This window comes from Arctopsyche grandis, chromosome 7 (genome assembly GCF_051622035.1).
Source record: "Arctopsyche grandis isolate Sample6627 chromosome 7, ASM5162203v2, whole genome shotgun sequence".
Lineage (NCBI taxonomy): Eukaryota > Metazoa > Arthropoda > Insecta > Trichoptera > Hydropsychidae > Arctopsyche > Arctopsyche grandis.
In genome coordinates, this window is record NC_135361.1 from 23,917,840 (window position 1) to 23,944,886 (window position 27,047).

The 27,047-nt window shown below is 33.0% G+C and overlaps 1 protein-coding gene across 1 annotated transcript; it reads left to right on the forward strand.

Annotated features, from left to right (window-relative positions):
- Window positions 1-9,048: 9,048 nt before the first annotated feature.
- Window positions 9,049-23,121, forward strand: LOC143914878 (circadian clock-controlled protein daywake-like). The gene is made up of 5 exons (XM_077435263.1): window positions 9,049-9,168; window positions 12,857-13,094; window positions 17,677-17,807; window positions 17,957-18,109; window positions 22,928-23,121. Exons 1-5 carry the CDS (start codon window positions 9,090-9,092, stop codon window positions 23,086-23,088), a joined length of 762 nt encoding a protein of 253 aa, XP_077291389.1. The 5' UTR covers window positions 9,049-9,089; the 3' UTR covers window positions 23,089-23,121.
- The last annotated feature ends 3,926 nt before the right edge of the window (window positions 23,122-27,047 follow it).

Below are 27,047 nucleotides of genomic sequence, written 5' to 3' on the forward strand. Positions count from 1 at the left end.
TAGAATTTCCGTAGTTCGAGTGATTAGATTTTTCATACTGTTCGGTAATATTTACGATTTAGAACGAATCATGTTGTTGAATATTTCTAGAGTTGGCTTTATATTGTGCAATTATAGACTGCGTTTGCAAATGTGGTGCTGCTTTATGCTTTATTTTGCTCATGAGAATGTGTTCCGTACTTGAATATCGTTAGAAACATCGCATTATGAAAACAGTCTGTGCTGAATTTCATTCGCAATCAGTGATGATAAAATTAAAACGTACTTTTTAGGTGAGAAGTGCTCTTGATCCCATATGACGTTCGGTGATGGATTTGAGACTGATTTTTGTTCACGTTTCCCGTATAGAAATGAACGTTTTTATTTGCACATCCTCCATATTTTATTTTTTTGCGAAATCGGAATTTATTACTTCTTATATAAACTCGAAAATGGCATTTATTTTTAGTTTTAATCTAATATTTGGAACTTTGTGATCTGTACTATAAAACAATATTAATATTTTAGTGTACATACTTAAGAATTTTTATTTATAATTAAGTTTTTTACATACATATTATTTAGTCAAAATTTTTACTATTATTCTACTTAATTATATATATATATATACATATATATATATACTCTTTGGTTGAGGATTAAATAAATTGTTTTCGAAACAAGCTCATCTTAAAGTCAAATTTTATATAGCTTCCAGAACTATACAGCTTTTTTGAATAGTTAATATAACGATTTTTAGATTTTATAATAATAAAATGAGTTATTAGTGCAACCAAGTGCATATCTTCGAACGTGTTGAATAATATTATTTTTGATAAAAAAAATGTACAACATCAAATATGTGTTATAACAATTAACTTTTAACTGTAAGAATTCGTTTAAATGTTGTATCAAATCAATTTCAATCGGTATTAATCAATTATTTTTCATGTTTTCATTGTATTTGGAATCATGGCAATAAGTTATGTATATGAAGTAACATTAATTTAACTAACGATTCGGCTATAAATTTATTTAAACAAAATATGATTATTTAAAAATGTATCTGTATATATATTTTATATGATCTGTAAACTGCCTTCACGTCTAGTGGAACTGAATAAATATATTGTAAAAATACCACTCGTTTTATTACAATTTTTTTTTGTCAATCCTTTTGTCTGTGCTAATTTTCAATTGTTCGTAGTATTATTTAATATTTTATGATACGAAAAACAAAGCACTTGTATCAGTAATTACACTATATTTGTATATTGCTATTTGCAAACAATGAATTTTTGCCTACATACATACATTTCTATGTATATATGCGAGTATCTGTAGACCATTTTATGACATCATGAAAAATTCAGTGATTAAAGTTGTTTAGATTTAATAATTTACATTAAAATAATTCGGATGTGACCAACCCATGACTGTATTTGAGAAATATAATAAGTATAAAAACAAAAATCGACAATAACGCAAACATATACATTCTAACATGCCCTCTATGAGAACAGTTTCGGTTTTCAAAAAAGCAAAATCAGAAAAATATGATAAAAAACAAGAAAATTTATATAATAATAAAAATGAACATAAGGAAAAAATTCGGATGTGACCAACCCATGACTTATTTTTTTTTTTTTTTTTTTTTTTTTTATTTATATATATTTTAGCTATCAAGCTAATTTAAAAAAAAAAATACATCTTAATTATTATACTTAACTCTAAAATTTATAATTAACTTATATGTACTGTCCCTCACAGAGGTGTCTCTTCGCACCTCGCAGGAATGCATCCATGTTTTTAGCAGACCTGACGCACTCAGGGAGGGCATTATACATGAGCACACCCCTGTGAAAAACACCCCCAGCCGTCTTATTCTTTCTTACTCTACTTACAACTAGTTTGTCCTTATTTCTAGTATAAAAACTATGTTTATCTCTATTCCTTATTATATAATCATCAAAATACTTAGGTAATAACTTATGATCTAACTTATAAACAAAAGACAATGTACTAATATTTAGACTAATTCTAATACTCATCCATCCTAATTCATCTAACATACTTCTAATACTCTTAAATCTACTCACATTCAAAATAGCTCTCATAGCTTTATTCTGTATTTTTTGCATTTTTTCTAAATCTTGGCCACTAAACAAATTAAGCACAGTGGCACAATAAACCACATGTGGCAAGACAATTGAATTAAACACTAAAATTTTACTTTTTTTACTTAAAATATTTCTTAATCTACATAATACACCAACTTTTCTAGCCATTTTTTTTATTATATAGTCAGCGTGCATTTTAAAATTTAGTCCTGAATCTATGTATACACCTAAGTATTTTATATTTTCAACTTTTTCAATTAACTTATCATCAATTCTAATTTCATTCAATATATTTTTATTTTTACCATTCAACCACATCATTTTTGTTTTATTCACATTCAACTTTAATTTATTTTCACACAACCAGTCATTCACATAATTTAATTCTATATTTAAAATCTCAGACATTACATCAACATTCTTTCCAATTATATATATCAATGTATCATCTGCAAACAAATGTATTTTACACATCTTAATTACCTTAACAATATCGTTTATATATAATATAAATAATAAGGGTCCCAATTTGGACCCTTGCGGCACTCCATGAGGTGTTACAAATTCAGAGGATAACACCTTATCAATTTTTACTCTTTGCCTTCTATTATTTAAGTATGATTGAAGCCACTTTAATACTATACCATTTATTCCTAACTTATATAATTTTTGTAATAAAATATTCCTATCTACTGTCTCGAACGCTCGCTTAAAATCTAGAAAAACTGCTCCAACAACCATGCTAGATTCATCCATCGTCTCCATCCAATCAGAAACCACCAATTGGATAGCAGTTTCTGTTGAATGTTTCACTCTAAATCCAGACTGTTCCACAACCAAACAATCATTTATACTAATGAACTCTTTCAATTGAATCATAACGATTTCCTCCAGCATCTTCTCAACAATTGGTAACATATTGATGGGCCTCATTTCACTGGCTTTATGTGTGCCCGTAACCTTTGGTACCGGTACAATAGTAGACACCTTCCATGCATCCGGGACGGATCCCACTTCTAACGATTCATTTATTAATTTCAGTAACTGAGGTCCAACCATGTCCCAAGTGTTGATTAAAATATCTAGAGTCAATCCATCCATACTAGAAACTGATTTCATGCCCTTCAATACACCATTTAATCCCTCCATTTCCACTAATTTAAACCTTTCAAACTTATTTAAACCCAAATTAATATCATCATTCACACTATTATGCCTTGTTTGTATTGAATTAACTATATCATTCACACTATTGATGTAAAACTCATTCAATCTTTCAACCATATCCTCTTTATCATTATATACTACTCCCTCGACTTCTAATTCATTCAAAGAAACATTTTTTCCCCCGGAAATCAAAGTTTTAATTATTCGCCACATTTTTGTGGGATCTTTTTTTGCACCATCAATATTTCTTTCATGCCAATCCCTCTTCGCATTACGTAAAACATTCACACATTTATTCCTCTTTCTTTTATACTCTAACCAAGCCTTTTCTAATTGGATTCCATCCATAGCCTTAATAATTTTATATCTTTTATAACTAACATTCTTATCAACTAAGCTTTCCTTTACTTCCTTGGTAAACCAAGGTTTCAGCTTATGCTTATGCATGATTCTTGTGGTTTTTACGCATTTACTTTTAGAATATGTTATATTACGATACATTATCTCCCACATTTCATTCACACTATCACCATCCTTTCCCCATACACACTCCTTTAACAATTCATTCATCAATTGATAATCAATGTTTTCTCTTTCAGTCACCTGCATATTTTTAAGTCCTCCTTACTAAACCGCTGTCCCAAAAACATGTTGACAATAGAATGGTCTCCTATTCTCGGTACATCTTTCACCTCACACCGCAGATCCATTATATTTGTTATAACCAAATCAATGAGAGAGCTTGATAAATTATTCACTCTCGTTGCTTCCGTCACTTTTTGTTTAAAACCCAATTCATTTAACCAATTTCTCAACTTTTTTACATAAAATTCTTCTGTCTGTAACCAATTAAAATTCCAGTCCCCAAACATAATTATATTTTTACTCACATCTATACTTCTTTCACTCAATTCTTCTAAAAATTTAAGAAATCTTCCACTTCTACCATTCGGAGAGCGGTAAATTACTAGCAAAAACACAGTAACTCCATTCACAAGCAGATCCACACCAATTGTCCAAAACTCACCATCAACCTTATTAACTATTACATTACCGTAACTTAAATCATCCCTTAAATACAATAGTACCCCACCCGTATGTCTAGAATTAGAGTCACATCTCAAAACACAATATCCATCTATATTCAGCTCAAAATCTTCAAAATCACTAGTTACATGCGTTTCACTTAAACCTATAAATAATGGTTTTTGACTTACAGTTAAACTCCAAACCTCATCCTTGTGAGCAAAAAAACTTTGTACATTTATACCGATACCTTTTGGTGGTTGCTATATATTATTATACTTAATTCTATTTCTCATTAATTCTATATTTCTTTTATATACACTGCACTTAGTGTCCAACGGTCCGTGATTTGTGTTCAAATTTAATTTTAATTTATTATTACTTTTAAAGCAATTATTACATTTTATTATTTTATTGTTACATCCCTCGCTTTTGTGCCCTTCTTCTCCACATTTCGCACATGTCACCTTGTTTCTACAATCCACCGCTTTGTGATTAAATCCGTAACAATTTAGACATCTTAGAATATTAATTTCTTCAAAAACCCTACATCTATCCCAATTTATATTTACTTTTCCATCTTCAATAAATCTTTTAAATGTATTGCAATCTACTTCCACTATCGCATTATATTTATTATTTTTTCTACTTTTCCATATTTTTAACACCTTCAGTTCACCATCATTTATAACTTCTTGATTTTGATTCATCAAACACTCAGCCAACTGTTCACTTGTAAGTTCCTCCGACATATCTACAATTTTAATTTTGGGATTTTTTAATTCCCCTCTTTTAACATTATAATTCTCCCCTAATTTATTTTCTACTTCTTTTATTAATTTAATACTATCCTGTGCACTGTTACACGTTACAGCAATGCCCCCTTTACCGATTTTTTTAACCCCTTGTATTCCTATTTTTAGTTCCTTTGGTTTTATTAAACTTTTGAATTCCTCCTTTGTTTTGTCCGTTTCTTGGATTTTTTTCGGAACAATTATTGTTATGTCTTTATTATTCTTCTTAAGTGCATTTGCATAACTATTTTCACTCTTATTTACACTTTTTAAAATGTTTAATTCACTGTTGGTTTTTATTATATTTATGTCTTTTTGTATATTGTTTTTCAAATTTTTAAATTCACTTCTTAATTCACATATTACATCCAAAAATTGTTCCTTATCATTATTTTCATTTTCACAAATATATTCAACTAATTTTTTTACTGATGTAATTAAAAATGTCTTATTGTCATTTGATATACTGTTAGTTTTTGTGGTCAAAATGTCCATAATTTTTTTTTCAATTGTTATTACTTCACTTATGCGTTCTGATGCCATTATTATACACTTAGAACGTACACATAATTATATATTACAAATTTATTTTTAATTTTTTAATTGTTACAATTTCGTTGTCCAAATCGCCACACACGTAATCAACGTCTGTACACGATCACGACACTTTCTCAAGATGAAAGCCTTTCGCCTGTAAGATATTGTTCAAAATTTTTTTATTATTTAATATCACCATAAATATTATAAACATTGAATATCAAGAAGATAAAGATAATCTAAAAGGTCAGAATAAAATAATCAAACATTGTTTTTAAAAAAAATTACTACTTCCAGCTTAAGAATTATAACCAAAACCTAATCCACCCCTAAGTTAGTACACAAAGCAAATATAATTTTTATAAGCTTTATACGTTCAGTGCAGTGGCGTGCGGTGACTTTTCAACCAGAGGATGCTGTCCAAAACACGATGAGTTTATTTTTTTTAATTTTATTTTATTCCTCCAAACATTGTCATATTTATATTTATTAAAATGTCTTTGATATGTTTTCGTGTTTTATTGAATGAATATTAAATATTGGTGTGGGTTTGGGGCTCTTAACAATCTCTTTTTCATTATATGGTAGAGAAGCAAATGTCCTTTTTAGTATATTTTTAATTAAACAATTGCAATTATTATTAAGAACGGCGATAAATATTAATTTAGGACGTAATTAATTACAATAAAATAATACATGTAAATAACTTAGGACGTAACGTACGAAATATCAATCAACAAATCAAGTGAAAGTCCATACATAAAAATCGAATCAAGTCCATACATACGAAAGGAGAATTTGCTTCCAGACCAAGTGTCACGTGAGCAAGACGGCTGTAGCTCACTTGTGCGCATGCGCAAAAGATTTGTAAAGAACTTCAGCATCCAAGGCAATACGAACTTGGTGTGAAACATGCATCGGTTCCGCAGACGGCTACGGCCTTTCAATGGGGACGTTCGATCATGCCAATTTTGGATCACTCAAAAGATCGTATATATCATAATCACGTAATCAAAAATAAATGAAAGAAATAAAACTAAGAAATTCAGAAAACAAGTGGTATGGAAATATTTTTGACGTAAATTTTAAGGGATGCGCAGCATCCACAGCATCCATGGACGGCACGCCACTGGTTCAGTGGTATGGAAAAAATCGTTTGGTCACAACCTTTTTCACTTTTCTAAGAGGAAAATATCCCACTTTCAGTTAATTTAATTTAATGATTTTTTACAAGGCTCTTTTTATTATTACAAGGCTCTTTTATATTTTAATTCGCTAACGATTCAGGTGAAATTCCTACATTCTTCCGATCGTTTTGAAACTTTGACTTTTTGCGCGGTTTGGTAAACGATAGATATTTAAATCAATTCCGCCAATACGATGGTGAAAAATTATCATAATAGACACGTTTAAAAATGCAAATATTTTGGTCATCTTGACGTTTAGTGGTCAGTAGCCAGCGCTGAATGGAGGCAGCTGGTTGACCGCACATCATAGTCACGATCCTCAGTGATGAGGGAACCGACAGCAATATAGCCAGCGCTATATGTTTGACATTCCGCCACCCTCTCGTTTTATTTTAATTGTTTAAACGGTTTGGTGATTATTGCTCACAAAGCGCTCACCGAAAAGTCACAAAAATCTCTATAACGGAACATTTGGCAGCCGAAAAGTCCACCATACTAACGATAACTATCATACTAACGAGAACTCGAGTGCCAAATATTTCATATTGTTACGTACGCCGTGGATTGAGCGAATTGTACTTAGACCAACGGATATCTGTTATCGGTTAACTAAATGCATGCACTTACTTCCAAAGATTATATCTGGACTCTAAGTGCATTTAGGCTAAACAATGACCGTTATTAGTTATTTCTCAGAATCGGTACGGGAAGACCCAATGTCTTGGAAATACATATCCGAATACGTGACTATACAACAGGTAAACAGATTAGGCGTCCTGAGAGATCTACCCTTTATAAGGCGGTACGTAGGCGATATAATTAATTCTGGACTGAACACTGGCAATACGTGTAACTCCTTAATCATCAATAAATGCTGTGAAACGACTGTTGGCCTTTTACTTGGATCCTCCACCCACCCCTACGCAACAATATTTACGATTTTCAAGGCAAAACTTATCTTTTGGGCGATCGCAATGTTCCTAATAATCCAATTACCGTTTAAACGCCTATAACGTTTTCTTTTTCACACTATATCTTATAAAATTTGCATTATAGGCTCTCATTATCTCTCATATATATTTTTACTTCACTAATCAAATATATAATTTCGAAAGAGACTTTGTAAGTATGTATGTAATGGTTCGGTGATTATTGGTCACAAAGCGCTCGCCCAAAAGCCACTAAAATCTCTATAACGGAACATCTGGCAGTCGAAAAATCCATCATACTAACGAGAACTCGAGTGACAAATATTCCACATTCGCGATTTTCATGGCAAAAATCGTCTTTTGGACGATCGTGATGTGACTAAAAGTCCAATTACCGTATGTAATGTTGGTTGGTTTCTATGACGACGGTTCGATATAATTTTTTTCAACTCAAATAAATTGAATAAAAAACCAAATGAACATTTACTATTAGATTAGCCATGTTTAAGCTATTCATATTACAAATACTAAGCGAAGCCGGGTAAAATAACTAGTAGGTTATGTATATAATGAATTTTAAAATGTTTATAATTCGATATGCTTGTTATTTTTATCACATTGATAGAAGGATTACACTTGAATTTTTTCATGAAGAGCACACATATTTAAAGGGTTGAAAAAAATAGTGGAAGAAAAATCGAACAAGAGTAAACTGCCACTTCCAGTTGACGTGTGTTTATCAAATTTTATATATTGGTACTAAGCTTAAATTCTTAGATGTGAAATTTTAGAGAAAAACATACCAACTCATACACATTTTTTCAAGACAATGAAAATATGATCAGTGATCGATTTTGAGTTCGAACCAGTTGAAATCTCGAGTTCGAATTTTCGCATGATAAAACTTCACGTATTGTTACTACGTACATACATAGATAAAGTAAAAAATACGCAATCATAACAGTTCGACGTAAATCGGATTGTAAATTAAAAAATATGTTAATATATTCAACATTACTACTAATGATTACACCGTTGGATGTATGTACATATGTATAATGAATCAACATTGATGATCCATCACAGAAAAAAAAATGAAAAAAAAAACATTTCAACTGATTGCTACGTAATTATTAACCGATGTTTTGGTTTGATTCTTCATATGCAAAAATATGAAGAAAAAAAATTATTTTAATGGCATTGAAATTATAACGCCTCACCTTGCAACTAGCAAGGTCTTAACCATAGAGGTACTATAAGTATTTAATAGGACCAGTAAAATCGATTAGTTCTAGCCTGTCCACTGAACGCATTGCATCTGAAGTTGGAACATCTTCAAGACCAATCAATATGTACGACTTACGAGCCATAATCGCATTTTTTGTTACGGTGTTCGCCATCTTCCTTCCTGTATATTCCAAAGTACTACGTGAGTATGCTAAACTATCCTTTTTTAGCGCTAAACTTATCTTACGTGCTTATTTGGAAATTCTCACAGCTTTTGTAGAGTAATCATTAATTCTGTAAAACACAGATAGTCTAGTCAAATATTAAGATTTACATATCTTGGACTTCAGATAAACTTCTCATTCGTTTTAATCTCCAGCTTCTACGCGGTAAATACGTCATGCCCGTCGTTACTGGAACAGTGGTACTCAATATCCCTATTAATTATGTGTGGTAGATATCATCATTTGATGGCGGTACCTCCCGCCTGCACAGTTCTTTATCGGATGGCTTCTATTCCAAGGACTTTCCGACTTCTTAAATAAATCGTTGCTACCGTGCCTGACTGTGTTATTTTCCACTTCAGTGAGCGTAGGTTATCGGAGATTATTTTAACCTATTTATCTGGTAGCCTGCGCTCATTATTTTCATAGTTAGATGTGATTTGGGCCTCGCGGGGATGTTTTGTATTTACGGCTGTAGATGCAAGACATTCCCTACTATGTATTATGTTTATTTGATATTTTTATTTTATCTCCTACTAGTTGTTTTACCCGGCGTCGCTCAGTATCAGATTTTCGACCACTGTGCGCATTAGGGATTCCTGTAATGCCAAAATGGTCTAAACTTAAATAAATAAGTCTTTCAAAAAACGAAAATTCTCAGTTTCGCCTAAATGCTTATTATAATTTCATTTGAAATATGTGTATGTTTTACAAACGGGTACATGTTAATCAAATATAATCATTTTAGGATTTATGTTAATTGAACGATTAATTATGTATGTAAAAATATTCATTTTAATAATTAACTTATAAACCAATGTTTTTGTGTAAATTTAAGGCAAATTAAACGAAATAAAGTCACATAATTAATATGTCCATATGTATTTACAAAATCATTATGACAGTAATATGTACATATATATAATTTCTCAAATAATTTTTATTTTAAACGACACATAGACAATATTTGTTTGCGGGCCACAAAAATGCTGGGATTCTAACTACGAGTTAGTAATCCTTTCCAGAATGATTTGGTGTTTATAATTCTTTATAAATCTCTAGTACGTAGCATTCTAGAATTTTCTTCCATTATATGAAGTCCTACTCATATGACTCATTCATTGAAGATTGGAAGAATCCAAAAATGGTTTCTCAGATATCTTTATATGAATTTGTATGGTTATTATCCTTGGCTATATCCTAGTGCATGCCTATTAGGGGCTTTTGGCTTCAACTCATTGGAGTCTCTTCGTGCTATGTTTCTGAGAAAGCACTTTTTTAAGCTGTTTAAATGGGTTAATACACAATCCTCAGGTTTTTAATGAATATAAGTTGTATACACCTATTAAGTTCAGGGACCTGAGGAATCGTGTATATCTGAGGACTGCAGGTATATTGTCTCCGATATCTAGAGCGACATACCTGCTCAACCGGGTTGCTGGTGAAATTTACTTGTTAAATGTAAGCTGCGCTGAACTGGTTGGCTGGTTGCAGAGCAACGCCCGTGGTTTATTTTTTCAATTATAAATGTCAACCACGGATGTAATATATACCTTTATTTGTGTTACGATTGTGACTGGCCCCAGTTATGATTATCTGTGTTACGATTGTGACTGGCCCCAAGAGCGTTAGAGTACTATGTAATATGTTAAAAATAAAAAATAAAAATAAAATATGTACAAAATGCATAGATTTCAAAGTATTTTGACATGTGTACTTTTTGACGTTTAAAAACGGTATAATTCTAATACAATTTTATTTTTAGTATAATTTGAAGCTTTCTATTTGATAACTATTTTATTTTTTTAGATTCGTTTGTTTTTTTAATTTGATTTAATTTTTTTGCTCTATATCTATTCAAAACGCAAATGACCATTCTAAATATTGATTTTAATAAATATATAATTGTTGGCGAGATTATTAACACGTTTCAAAACTTTAAGCTTTTAAACTATACCTAAGCTAAGTCTTAAATGACTTACAATTATTTTATCACTAATTACACTGTTCGACAAATGACGACTTCTTTTTGGTTCAGAGACAAGATATGACTTTTCTTATAGATCTATGCCCAGTAAAAACGAATCTGGTAATAAAAAATGTTGATTGGCTCGAGATTCGGATATATATGTATGTACATACATACATATGTCTTTTTTAAATCGTGCGATTTTTCTATTTCTTAGTGTTGTTCGGTCGATATTTCAAAATCTGTCAATTTCATGTTCAAAATGAATATTGGAATCTATAGTCGGGTATTTTATCTTTCATTTGTAGTACTTTTCAGCTTTCAAATCTCTCTAAGTAGTCGTCGAGTTTAAATCAAAAGCCAAAAGTATGTATTTTCACTTGGTATTTTTTTCCACTGTTAATACTATTTTATATTGAGTTTTTTCTATTGAAACATGTTTATTGAGATAGTGTTCTGACCACACTATTTTTTGTTTTCGTTTAAAAGGGTTAATTGGAAGTGTGCTGAACTTTAAATCGATAAAATTGCGAGCAAAAAGCTCGTACTAGTATTTACTCGAATTTACACGAATCTGCATTGAATTAATAGAAATAATGGGGCTAGTCACAATCGTAACACAAATAAAGGTATATATTATATAATATAACCATTTTTTGTGTCGAACAGTATTATCTTTATGCATATGTATATACATATGTTTCAGATAATCAATACAAGGTTAATAATAATAAAAAAATAACAATGTGTATTTTAATTTATACGAAATAAGATCAGTAAGGTGATCTCCTTCTGTATAAAATTGAATATTACTAACCTCATTTGATTACGAGTATTATTTGAAGGTCAAGTCAAAGTTATTAAATTCAATTAAGCTATTATATTTAATTTTACGTGAACTTAAATTTTTAAGTGAGTGCAAGCAAAACTTTTTAGTGAAAGAAAACAAAACTATATTTTAAAAATGGACGGAAAACATCTGAGAAAAAACCTTAAAAACGTTTACTTTCTTGACTTTCAATTAAAAATATGTTAACCTCTTGATTAGCGATTTATGGTGTGTATGAAGCTGGATTACCTTGTAGAGTATGTTGGACTTTTGTACCAATGGATTTCTTTTGTATTGGAACAGATTCCTATTTAAATAAAGATTCTTTTTACATTGTTGTCTTTTAAAAAATAAATATCTACCATTAATTTTTTTGCTTACTATCTATTGACGTCTAAAGATGGAAATATTATACAACACATAGTGTAAACAAAATATTGCAGCAAAGTGATAACGCCACATTGTTTTTATATCAAGTTTTACAAGCTGTAAATTGAACAAACCGGTTGCTTGAGCAAACATATACATAAACAATATACATACATACATATATGTATATGTATATAATATGCACAAGGATATTTCGCAGAGACCAATTCTAAAAATAAGTTTATAACAACTGAAAACTCTTATTTTCAAACTACGCAAAATTTAATATATAATATATTAACATAAAATGAATATTTCACACATGGATAATGTATCTTTAAGATATTTACACATTTCAACGAGCATATAAAACTGGAATTTAGCGAAATATTTAATGTGCATAAATTATACATTTCGATAACCTTGGGTGATCAATGCGTCATAGAGCGTCAACAGGTTTTAATAAGCCACTTCCTCATTTGCACTTCGTCTTTTTCAGCTGATTACATCCAAACATGTTATCGCGACGACCCTAATTTGAATCAATGTTTGAAGAAAGAGGCCAATAGAGTTGTAAAGCAATTTACCAAGGGTGTTCCAGAACTTGGAATTGTACCAACCGATCCTTTCGCCCTGGGCACTGTGGATGTAATACCTGAAAAATCAACCTCTTTGTATCTGAAACAGGAAAACACAGTCATGAAAGGATTAAGAAACTCCAAAATTGTCGATATACGGTAAGTTTGTCAATCTGTACTTGTTTAAATTTAAAGAATCATCATGTTTCATATACATACGTACATATATATAATATCGATATTCTGTATCTGAGATAACACTCGCCGTACTACATATAATAGTCGTTTCGATTCGACATAAATATGTACATATGTACGTCACAGCTAAGCAACTGCGAACAAAATATACGAATATAATTACGAAAGAAAAAAACTTCTATATATACACATATATATATATATATATATATATATATATATATATATATATATATATATATATATATATATATATATCATCATCATCATCATCATTTACAGCCATTCGCCATCCACTGCTGGATGAAGGCCTCTCCAACACGCTTCCACTCGTCTCTGTTTTGCGCAACACTCATCCATCTCATTCCGCACATTTTCCTAATTTCGTTCACCCATCTTCCTTGCGGTCTTCCTTTTACTCTTTTGCCTTCTCTCGGGTACCATTCAAGCACTTCTTTTGTCCACCTTTCGTCCATCCTCCTAGCTACGTGACCCGCCCATTGCCATTTCAATCTCTTCACTCTATCCACTATGTCCACTACCCTTGTCATATTTATCACCCACGTGTTCCGCTTTCTGTCTTTCCTCGTTATGCCAAGCATACAGCGTTCCATACTTCTTTGAGTGCATTGGATTTTATTTAGCATCTTGGCGTTCAGTGTCCAAGTTTCACATCCATACGTCATCACTGGCAAAACGCATTGATCAAAGATCCTTTTCTTCAGGCAGAGGGGCATTTTTGATTTAAAAACAGCATTCATCCGTCCAAATGCACTCCATCCTAATTTCATACGTCTCTTTATCTCTTCATTTTTACTACCAGACATGTCAATTATTTGACCTAAATATAAATAATTATTTACTACTTCTACTGGTTTATCATCTAAGGGGATGCTATCAGGCATGCAATAACTATTGAACATTAGTTTAGTCTTATCTACGTTAATTTTTAATCCTACTTTTCTACTCTCCCTGTCCAGCTGTGTTAGTCTGATAAGTAGGTCAGCTGAATCACGAGCTACTAAAACTATATCGTCTGCGAACCGAAGGTGACTCAAAAAGCGACCATTGATGCTTACTCCGGCTGTATCCCAATCCAAGTTCCTGAAAACTCCCTCAAGCACCGCATTGAATAACTTGGGCGAGATTGTATCTCCTTGTCTTACTCCTTTTCCTATGCTAAATCTATCTGTACCTGAGAAAATTTTAACCGAAGCTGTGGCATTCTTATATATTGCAGCTAACAGTCCCACATAGGGTTCCGGCACTCCCTGTGTTTGTAGAGCGTTAAGTACTGCATTATGACTAACTGTATCGAAGGCTTTCTCATAATCGACGAAACCTAGGCACAATGGCCGTTGATATTCGTTGGCGCGCTCGATTAGTTCGCCAACTACTTGGAGGTGGTCCATTGTGCTGAAATTTGCCCTAAACCCTGCCTGCTCTATAGGTTGGTTCTCGTCGAGGATATTCTTCAGCCTTTCTGTAATAACCTTCGTGAAGAGCTTGTAGACCGCTGAAAGTAAACTAATGGGTCGGTAGTTCTTGATATCGCTTTTGTCTCCTTTTTTGTGTATTAAAATGATAGTTGCGTTATTCCATCCTTCTGGTATAGCTTGGTTCTGGATGCATTTGCTGAAAAGCCTAGCTAAGATATTAATTAGGGGGGGGCCGCCACATTTTAGTAAGTCAATGGGAATATTATCTTCCCCTGGGGTTTTACCGTTTTTTGCAGTTTTTAGCGCGGCCTCTACTTCGCTAGGCAATACTGCAGGAACCCTTTGGCCGTGTGTCGATTCCGGAGCGGGAAATTGACCGTTGTTGTTCTCGTAAAGTTTTGCATAGAACGTATAAACTCTGTCTATGATCTCTTCTCTATTCCTAATTATTACTCCGCTCTCTGATCTGATTGCGATCATTTGGTTTTTGCCTAAGAAAAGATCTTGTTTGCACTTTTTCAGACTACGGTTATTCTTAATGGTATTTTCTATTAGCTTGCTGTTAAAATCCCTGACATCCCTGACTATTCTCTTCTTAATTTCCTTATTTACTAGATTGTATTCTTGCTTATTATTATCCCTATCTAACTTCCTTTTATGCTTAATTAGATTTTTGGTTTCCTCTGAAATTTTACTTAGCTTAATCTGTTTCCTGAGTCCAACTAATTTCTTACCTGTTGAGGCTAGAACCGAACTAATTACAGTGTTCAATTCCTCGATGTCTGCTTCTGGGTTTAATTTCCCGTATCGTTTTCCAAGTTCGAGTTCGAATTCCTTTTTCCTAGACCTTAGTTGAGCGAAATCTGGAGAGTTACTGCATCCTTTTATTAATTTCCTACGTTCGCAATTTATATTAATGGCCATCCTGGCACGGACTAATCTGTGATCGCTACCTATATCTACTTTACTTAAAACACTAACGTCTTTAACGGAGTGCAGGGCATTTGTTAGGATGAAATCGATTTCGTTTCTGTCTCCTTTAGGACTCTCCCAAGTCCACTTATTGTTGGTGTTATTCCTGAAAAATGAATTAGTGATAAAGAGCCTGTTGTGTTCTGCGAATTCTATGAGGCGATCGCCTCTGTCGTTTCTTTGGCCGGTACCAAAATTGCCTACTGCTCTTTCTGTGTTTGCCTTTTGTCCTATTTTTGCGTTTAAGTCGCCCATGATTATTTTAAAGTGGTGGCGGCTATTATCGTATGCGCCCTGTAGTTTTTCGTAGAAGTCTTCTATTTCCTTGTCTGGGTGGCTAGATGTGGGGGCGTACACTTGGAAGATTTGACAAGTGTACCTGCTCGAGATTCTTAATACTACATAGCATATACGTTCCGATATGTCGTTTATTTCTATAATATTTCTTTCTATTCTCTTATTGATAAGAAACCCTACTCCTCCTATTCTACCATTTGGTAGCCCTCTCCAGTAGAGACAGTTACCACTTTTTAGGATTATTTGGTTTTCCTGTTTTCGTCTTACTTCGCTAAGTCCTACTAAATCCCATTTGATACTTTCTAATTCATTCTCTAATGCAAGCACACTTCCTTCACTCGATAACGTTCTTACATTGTACGTGGCTAAATACAGGTTTCTATTAGCTAAGCTATCATCCATCGTCACTCTTACCTTGTTGGAGGTTTGGATATTATTTTTCTCGCATTTATCCAAGATGTGTTGAGAAAAAGGCGGTACTTGAGAGAGATTTCCATTCAAGGAGTGAGTTCTTACCGCCATAGACTCTTCTCTGTGGTCAGCTTTGACATATAGTCATCCTAGGTATCACTTGGATCACTTATGGGTTATTACATGCCATTTAACAGGGTTACTTTGTAAGTGAAAGTAGTTAGTTATGATAATAATAGATTAGCAATTGTTATACTACTTTTTTAAAGATCTTTATCGTGAGACGCCTCTTTGGAGACAACGGATTTATATATGTGTGAGTGCGGTTTGCAATTTAATATTTTAATAATAAATTTTGTAAAGAATATAAAATTACACGAATTACTTTGATATAATTTAAATATGAAAAAGAACTGATAGACAGTTGGGAAACACTGTTTCTGCTTGTTATTAAATAAAGTTCGTTAAAAATTTTGCTGGAAGCAATTATGTGGAAGATTTATTGCTTCTGTGGGACAAACTATTGACTGACGGGAAAGGACCTTATTTTTTTGTATTCAGGTAGGGAGATATTACGAATATACCCCGGCCGTATTGACTTTGCACAGATTTTAGACACAAAAAAAAAAAACTAATATGACAAAATTTTACGAATTCACTGATATAAATACGCTTTACGACCGATCTGCTGATTATTTTTACACTTAAATTATACAAGGATGTAATTAGTAAAATAAGTGAGTGGATGGTTAAGTTTTTAGATTTAATTTCGTGCAATAGCCGGGTTTAAGCGAGTAGTAGCAGGGAGAACGCAGAAGCACGTCTTCCCCGCATGACACGATAGACCGAACTCCATATATATATATATATATATATATATATATATATATATATATATATATATATATATATATATATATATATATATACTTTTTGCTAATAATGTTTCCTCTGGGCTACTAGACGACGCTAAGTCTCTGAGCATTTAGCACTATCTATTGAAAATTTATTTAATTAATTAATTAATTTTTCTATTGGTGTTTTATATTGTTTATATGTATTTAGGTACATAGATAGGTAGATTTTACCATTTTTTTTAATTAAACAATTAAATATATTTAAAAGGTATTTGAAAAAAATTCGAACGCTTGCGTATCAAACAGTGGACCAAAATGGCGACACATTTATTTTAATTTTTTTTTATTTAATAACTTGATATGCCAACAACCATGCGATGATATTTCATCGGGTACAACTCTAGTTAGTTTAATATTGTCATTGATGCGTAAATCAATAAAATAGATCGTTTATTAAAATTTGTGAAAATGTGGAAAGCATAAATAATATTAATAGAAATGCAAAATTCTTTTCCAGACTAGATATGTATTAAATTTTCGTAATTGTAATTAATTGCAAAATTTCAGGATTGATCCGTATCAAAAGACTGGATATATCCGTGTCACTGGAAATCTCACGATGAAATCTAATTATGTCATTGGAGGACGTCTTTTGCTGTTCTCCATCAACGGCAATGGAGATTCGACTATAAAAATGAGTAAGCTTATTCATCCATACTGAATCAATGTCAATTTTACAAATAAATTACAAAACAGGTGCAATAAAACATGAACACGTCATAAGTACATATTATATGATGATGTTTATAGTTATTGTTTCAATATTAAACTTACCTTATAATTTCAGCTGACTTTGACGTCGGTATAAATTGGAATTGGGATACTTTCACTGGGAAAGATGGTCAAGAATATACCCAATTCAAAAACTTCACCAGTAAATATGACTATGGCGATGTCAAATTCAAAATGACCGGACTATTCAACAACGATGAAGTTCTAGGTATTGCTTTTAGCTTCTCTATTTGGAAAATGTATATAAATATATACGTGTTTAAAAATAATAATTGAACCTCAATTTTAGGTGATACTATGAATAGATTGTTAAATGAAAATGCTAGAGATGTTATGGGTGACTTGGGGGGACCTGCCGTCAACATTGTTATCAAACGTATGGTGAAAGTTATGAATACTTTATTTTCCAAAGTTCCTTTTGAAGAAATATTGCCATTATCTCCTAATTTATTCTAAATTTTAATATATCATATTTATTGTATTATTTTAAGTATTAATCAAATAAAAACAAAAATAAACTTAATTATTAATTATAATAAATAAACTAATAATTATTATAAGATTACCAGTGTTTTATTACATCTATTAATGTCATTCATAGTATTTGCTATCTCAATAGATGGGTGCGGTGCATCCGCTCTAAAATCGCCAGACAAATTGAACGAAAGATTAACGGACGGCTGCTTTAAATGCAATTCTCGTCTTCTCGAATGATAGATTGCACATCAGATGAAGGGTAACCTTTCGATGTGCACAGATGCAATTATTAAAATGGTAATTATTAAAATTGAGTTGGATCTTTCAGACGAGTTTAATAAGGCAAGATTCGATAAGTTCCGAATCTTGCCTTATTAAACTCGCCAGAAAGATCCAACTCAATTTTAATAATTACCATTTTAATAATTGCATCTGTGCACGTCGAAAGGTTACTCGTCATCTGATGTGCAATCTATCATTCGAGAAAACGAGAATTACGTTTAAAGCTGCCGTTGTGTTAATCTGTCGTTCGTTTGTCTGGCGATTTTAGAGCGGATGCACCAAACCTCAATAGATATCGATTACTTGGGAAAGAATTAGAATAAAAATAGTGTCGGCTCGTGATAATTCAAATTGGGGGGCTCCCGAGGGCGCTAAATAAGTTAGGGCGCCGCTCGATGCGCCAACAGCGCCTCTACTTTCTAAACTCAAACATTTGTAATCGGCAAATTATATTCATTGGGTGAAGGCGCATTCCCTTTTGTATTATAATTAACGTTTCCCTGTGGCAGCCAAAATTTTAATCTTGTGATATACAACGCTGCGAAATCTGTAACATCGCAAACTTTTTTCGATACTCTCCAAAGATTTTTTACACTATTTTCAGTTGATTATGTGCAATTATTTATTTATCATGCATATTACATTATTTCTTATATAGTATTATTTTATTTTTTTACATATATACCAGGAAGACCTTACAGGTAACCCAAATGCGCCTTCCTGGCCAATTACAAACATTGTAGCATTTTTTTTATTATACAAGTCGCTGAATTACGAGACACTGAAAAACTCGCAAATTAACGAGACATCTATGAATTGTACATACATTTTTTATTGTACATTAATCGATCACAAATAGTGGTGACATAGTAGGTAGGAAGGATATTTAGCCAATTTTACCGGGAACCGTTTCAACAATGATATCAGATAAAATTGGCAAACTCTGATAGGAAACGATCGAAATGGATTCACAAATATCAAGGTCTGACCAGCAGCACTACAGATATACTCAAAATTTCTTTTCAATCGAGGTCAGCTCATGGGATCGAACCCAGCGCCTCTCGACGCTAAGTAGAAGCTTAACTACCGAGCTATGCTGCTGGCTAATATATGCATGCATAATAGTCAGAAATCTAGAAAACAAATTCTTAAAAAGCACACAGTTTAAATCATGAAATATGTATATAATTTGATAAATGTACACACATACATTTTTAATAAAATAATATTTAAAAAAATGTTTTAAAACAAAATCACAATTTAATTAGTTATTAGTTGCAATTTGAAGTAGTAACCAATTTTCCGAAAATAATAAATTAATAAACAATCAAATTAACCAGGAGAAAATTACTTCCAATCACTCTAAATAATTTTTACTACTGAGCAAATTAAATGTAAATTTTAATTTTATTTAACAGTCGTTATCAATAACGATATAGTATGTATTTACATATGTAGATACAAACGATAATTTTTAAACTCCCAACTGCACATTGCTTCATACAATTTGGTGGAGGTTAAAATATAAGAATATATTGTATATACATATGTATACATGTAAATTTTATAAATATGCAAGATTTAGTCTGTAGTGGAAACAATATAAATATAAATATCTGGTCAGATAGAGTAGTATTACTAGTTTATCCACTGCAAACACTGGATCAAAAGCGGATTCATCTACAAAATCGAAAAATATGTACGGCTCACGAGCCACAGTGATATTGTTCGCTATTTGTCTCCCTGTATATTGTAAATTATTGCGTGAGTATTGTAATATTAAACTACATATATATTTGATTATCTTACATACACGATGCGTCGATTTAAAACATAAAAAATTAAGTTTCAAGCAAATAAAATCTTAAATCCATATATAGGTTGTCAAGGGTGGGAGTTGAAGTGTATTAAACAAATATACATATGTATATATTATTTTAGCGCCAAAATAAATTAAATGAAATTTAAGATTAATCAACCATAAAGGCACTCCATTAAGGGCACCCCGACAATTCAGCGCACGGACTATTCAGCGCACCGACAATGCAGCGCCAAACCAATTTTTTCAATAAATTTTAAATGCGTTTTCGAAAATAATTACTCTATTGAAATTGTCGGCCATATCTAAATAATAATTTCATAAAATACGAATAAATTTATGTGATACACTTTGTACCTTTATGTTTTTCTCACTGGGGTCCACGAAATTTTACGCAAGCAGGGTTTACAATAGGTGTCCTCTTTTTAATTTATTTTTTAAGTTTTAGAATTCAATTAACTCCCAAATCTCTAACTGAATCAGACTGAAATTTTTAATTTATCTAATAGAAATTATAAGTTTTATAACCGAATATTTTTACCTGAACCGGAAGTAGTACTTTTACGCTAGAGAATCGAGGCTTTTTATGTTTTTCTCAGAAACCTTTTGGTTTAATAAACTAAAATTTCATATCTAGAAGTTTAAGCTTTAACACCAAGTTATGTATAAAATTTGGTAAGCATTCGTCAACCGGAAGTGGCAGCACTCTTGTTCGATATTTCTTCCACTATTTTTTTCGACCCCTTAAACATGTGCTCTTCACAAGAAAATTCAACTATAATCCTTATATCAATGTGTTAAAAATAATAAAAAAATGATTAAATTTAATAAACCGGACGTGGGATTTTTTCCTCTTAGAAAGGTCAAAAATGTTGTCGCCTCGATTATGTCCACACCCCTGAACGTATTAAGCTAAAAATTTATATATTTTTTCTTTATATGTATACTAACTTAGAGCTGCTAAGGTTTTGGTCAGAATTTGTAAACCGGAAGTAGTATTTTTTTTTTAAACAATATTTAATTATTTTTTCATTATTTTATTTTGACCTTTTAAATTATTTTAATCTTCTAGATATTTATTGTGTATAATAAAGATAGTGATTTTAAGCAAAAATAAAAACAAAATCACTAAATTTAATGAAATGGAAGTGGGATTTTTTCCTCTTAGAAAGATACACAGATACACACACATTTTTTCTGGATCATGAAAACGTGATCAGTAATCGATTCTGAGTTCGAATCAGTCAAAATCTCGAGTTCGAATTTTCGCATGATCACAAAACTTCATCTATTGTTACTACGTACATACATATGTAGATAAAGTAAAAAAATCATTGGAGATTTTAGCTTTTTTTTATTGTAATTACCAGTAATCTGGTTCATTTTGAGTTCAGCTTTGCTCCTCGAGGTCAGCTTGGGATGTTTAAGAAACATCAAGGTGAACAAGGCAAGAAAAAAGGTGCCGGAACGTCATTCCACCGCGTTACATGATAAAAAAGCCCTGCATATAACAATAGCTTAAGATAAAATAGTATTGAAATATTTCAGCCAAATATATAGAAATATGCTATCGCGATGACCCAAATCTGAATCAATGTCTGACTAAGGAAGCCAACAGAGTCTTGAAGCAATTTTGCAAGGGGATTCCAGAACTTGGGATTGTATCTACCGATCCTTTCGCACTTGGTTCCGTCGATGTAATACCTGAAAAGTCGACTGCTCTGAATCTGAAACTGACAAATGTAATCTTGAAAGGATTAAGGAATTCCAAAGTCATCGATCTGCAGTAAGTTTCCTGATTTATGATAAGCGTAAATAATGATGTGGTAAAAAGATGAGATATGTATATCCATACAATTTTCGATTTTATATTTAAATTTCAGGATTGATCCATATAAAAAAACTGGATATATCCATCTCAATGTAAATTTAACGATGAAATCTAATTATGTCGTTGGCGGACGCCTCTTGCTGTTCTCAATTAATGGAAATGGCGATTTTTTTATAAAAATAAGTAAGTCTTATTTAAAAAAATTGAATTAATATACAAATAAAATTTGTATGAAAAAGATAAAACACATGATAAAATTTCAATATAAAAAAAAACCGTAGAAAAAAAGGAACGTGTTTTCAAAGCTTGATAATTTATGTATTCGCATATGTACGTATGTGTATTATTGATGAAAAACATTTTAATATATTTAAGTTGTTTTATAACTTTAGATGATTTTGACGCTCGTATAAATTGGAATTGGGACACTTTCATTGGTAAAGATCAAAAAGAATATGCTCGATTCAAAAACTTCACTAGCAGCTATGACTACGGTGATGTCAAATTCAAAATGAACGGGTTATTCAACAACGATAAAGTTTTAGGTATGGTTTTTAAGTTTTGAAACACGTTTAATGTGATTCAAAATATTTTAACTTTATTACCTTAAATTTCAGGTGACGCTATGAATAATTTACTGAATGAAAATTCTAGAGAAGTCATGAACGACTTGGGAGGGCCTATTGTTAACGTTGTTATCAAACGAATGGTGAAAGTCATCAACACGCTATTTTCTAACGTGCCATATGATGAACTATTACCACTCCCTTCTAAATAAATGTCAATTTTGCTACATTATGTTTTTATTGTATCAACCCTGCTTTAATCTGTAACTATGTACATATGTAAACGAAATAAAACATTATGAGATTATCAGTGATTTATTACATAACCCTCAATAAACTTTGACATTGTTCAAAATACATACTACTTAATTGAAAAATAAATAAATCACAAAACAAAAAACATATTTTTCGTTGCTTGTTAATGATTGGTTATCGAAATCAGACCCATTTTTTGGAAATACATTTATTCATTTACTTCTAATGTATACTGCATACTAATCACTTCACTAATATGTACATTATGTATGTATGTATGTACATACACACATACATATGTATACTGCATACATCCCGTAATATGAAGGCTTAAAAACATTTCAATGTTATATTTATAATTTCGCAACTATTGTATTAAAATTAAAATTCTGTATTATATTGTAAAGTTATTAAGAGAGACGCCCGTAGACCGGTGACGTCATGGTGACGCCGACCAATGGTGGAGTCGGGCGTTGCGGCCAATGGCTGCACCAGACTCCTTGACCAATGACTATACACATGTAATACGTGTATGCGCTGAGCGCTAAGTATTTATAAGTATGGTGCGCTCTCGAACGGTGGCATTCGGATCCTGACCTCCACCGGACGAGCAGCAATAAAGACTTGGAACCTGCCTGCGTGTTTTCTTGTACCTCGACCTGACTCCACTTACCTCTGAATACTCTTCAATATAAAATAAAATTCAAGTATTTTGGCCTGAAAGTATAGATGTCACTACTATGTATTTAAATATTATTCATTTGCCTTGTGAACACGTGTGGAATTGGAAAACGTATAAAACTATAATCATATAAATGTATTTCTAAAAAGGATTTAATTGAAAGTAGCTTAGTGAAACTTATTGCTTAAAAATATAATATTCAACTCTGGTGAAATTTTTAACCATACCCCACTTTATTGAATTTGTTAATAGAAAATCTCTGGATTTGATTCTGAGTATTCTTAATTAATCGGGGAATCATAGGGAATTGCATATTTGTATATTCTCTGAACGTAACTATGTATATACTGAAAAAAAAATTACGGCAAAACTGAAAAAAATATACCATGCATCTCACTCCATGCATGCACTCCACGCATCATGCATTTCATTTGACATTTGTTTGACGTTTGCGATGCCGAATGCACGATGCCGAAGTGCAAACGCCACCCACTCCCACCCACCCACTGTTAATTACACTCTGCACACTTTTTCAGAATTACGTACGTAACGATAACATTTGTTATGACTATGCGTGTCTTACGAGTCCTGAAAGATACATATACAAGTGAACCAACTTGTATGAAATTGTATGAGACATAACGCACTGCACGACAGTCGCATGACGTAAAACGTCACCTTGCGTCAAAGTTGACTTTTCGACCAACTTTGGCGCAAGGTGTCGTTGAGTGGGGGGTTGCCTTGCGACAATTATTCTCCTTCTTCATATCGTGACTTTGAAACAGCATGTAGCCATAATCTTTTGGGTTTTCTCGGTTGTTCTTCTTCCTCGCATATTAGAGATACTATAATAGCGTCCGTTTCGTCCATTTTCCTCCGAGGTATCGAACGAATGATTGACATAATCTGTCGTTCAAGTGCGGTTTACCTAATATTGTCGCACACTGTTGTGAAGTGAAGGATCGTTCGGTTGTCGTATAGTGCAGTCAGACCTTAAAGCGGCTGTGGTACGACATAATTAGTAGTAATAATGTTTATCATGGTGAAGTATATTTTGCTTTCTTTGGGAAACAAGTATGACATTATTAATGAAGCAAATTACTCTCTGATGATTGAGAAAGTGCAAAAAGCATTTCTTCGTTTCCTATATAGGAAAGAATATGGGTATTACCCATATCTCTACCCCACTCCTTTCCTTTTGGGCATGCTTGGGTATAATAAAAAAATCGCCGGGCTATAGTGAGTGGACGTGTTTGTGCGCGCTCTCGGTTATTACTAACGCCAGTTGTCTCTACACTTTAGAACCACTGCTAGAAGCCAGGAATAACAACAAGGAGCTAGGAGGAGCTCTTGGTACATCGCAGCGTCCGTATCAACATTGTCTTTCGTATCTAAAGGTGTACGCCGTTGTACTGCGAACGATATACGTATTGTTGCGTTTACGTGATGGGCGATTGTTGTCGCATGTGGCGCGATCTTTTTTTCGATGCGATAAACCGTATCGAAAAGAGATTTGCTGCTTTGGAGATGTTACTTCAAAGTTCAGCCTCAAGAGGTGATGTACCTCATCTTTCTGTTTCCCCTGTTGATAATGCAGCTACGGTGAACGGTCGCTCCAGTCAGAAGAAGAGGAAGAGGAAGGGACGCAAATCTGATGGTGCTACCAATCCTCCTTTTGTCCCCTCTGCAGTCAATATGCGCCGCTTATCCCTGTCTCGGGACGGTGGAAAGTCTGTATCCGGACTTTTGGCTGCCACACCATCGAATAAGCAACTTCCACTTCATCGGCGGAATTTTGAAGTTGGGACGGCTGTTTCGGGTAGTATCACTGCAGCTAGAAGACTCATCCACATTCATGTATGGAAGCTCTCCTTGGGTACTTCTTGCGATGCTGTACGAACTCATGTTCGAGCCATCTGTGGAGGCGTGGATGACATAGAGGTGTTTTCACTAAAAGCACGTGGAGACTATGGATCTTTTAAGATCTCTGCCCCTGCTTCTGTAGCTGGCCTGCTTTTTTCTGCTGATTCTTGGCCTGCTGGGGTCCACTTCGGCAGATTTAGGGACTGGAGAAATAATACTAAGAGTAATATTAACTCTACTACCACTACTAGTACCACTACTTCCTCTCCGTCTGTTTCTCAACTTAATCCATCGGTTGCAGTATCTCCAAACGTTACGTTTGCTGATGTTTGTTCCGGAGCTGCTGGGAGCATGACACCAACTGTTAATACTCTTTCGACCACAAATGCTACGAGTAGTGATGCAACTATGTCTACTGTCGCATCATCGACTATTTCATCTGTTCCTCAGTGTCGTGATTCTACAGTGACCGTATTGCCTTCTTCTTCCCCTTCCGTTTTATCTCCGCTGGCAAGTCTTGCGACTTCAAATCAGTCATTTCTTGTTCCAAAAAGACTCACACGCCAGACTGAGAGATCGAAAACTAACAATGTACTACCAAAACGTACGCGGTCTCAGGACCAAGGTGGCCGCGTTTAATACGGCGATTTATTCTATTGTTGATGATATGGTGGCGTTAACTGAAACATGGTTAACGCCATCATTTTTTAATTCGGAGTTCTTTGATTCTTCGTGGACAGTGCATCGTCGGGACAGAGAGCAGCGACGTGGTGGAGGTGTTTTATTTGCTTCTAGTGTCTGGTTGCGGTCTGTCAGGTTGAAGAACTTCGAAACTCCTTCTGGCGAGGACTTATGGGTGAGAGTTGATTTTGTATTTGCGAGAGTTTTTATTTGTGTTGTTTACATTCCGCCCGCTGCGAAAGACGATGTATATGAGTTATTGTTTGTGAATATGATGAATGTACGTGATTTCATAAATGAACGTGACATATTATTAATAATGGGTGATTTCAATATGCCTAGTGCCAATATTCATGTCCGCAATAAATTTAATTTTGTAATTTCCTATTGCGACCTAGTACAGGTTGGTTCACCCATTAGTCCAAGTAAGCTTGATATTATGTTGGTGAATGAATCCAATGTGTCAGCAACGATGATCCTATGCCCAAAAGGAACTGCGATCATCCCTGAGGACCTATATCATGATGCATTACAAATTGAGCTTTTGTTTTTGTCTTCTGTGAGACTTGTTTCAGCTTGTTCATCTGTTGGGGTTCCTTCATCACGATGGAATTTTGCTCGCGTTGATTCTGAATTGGTTTATAATGAGGTACGTTCAATGGGCTGGCGCCAAATGTACCTCATGAATAC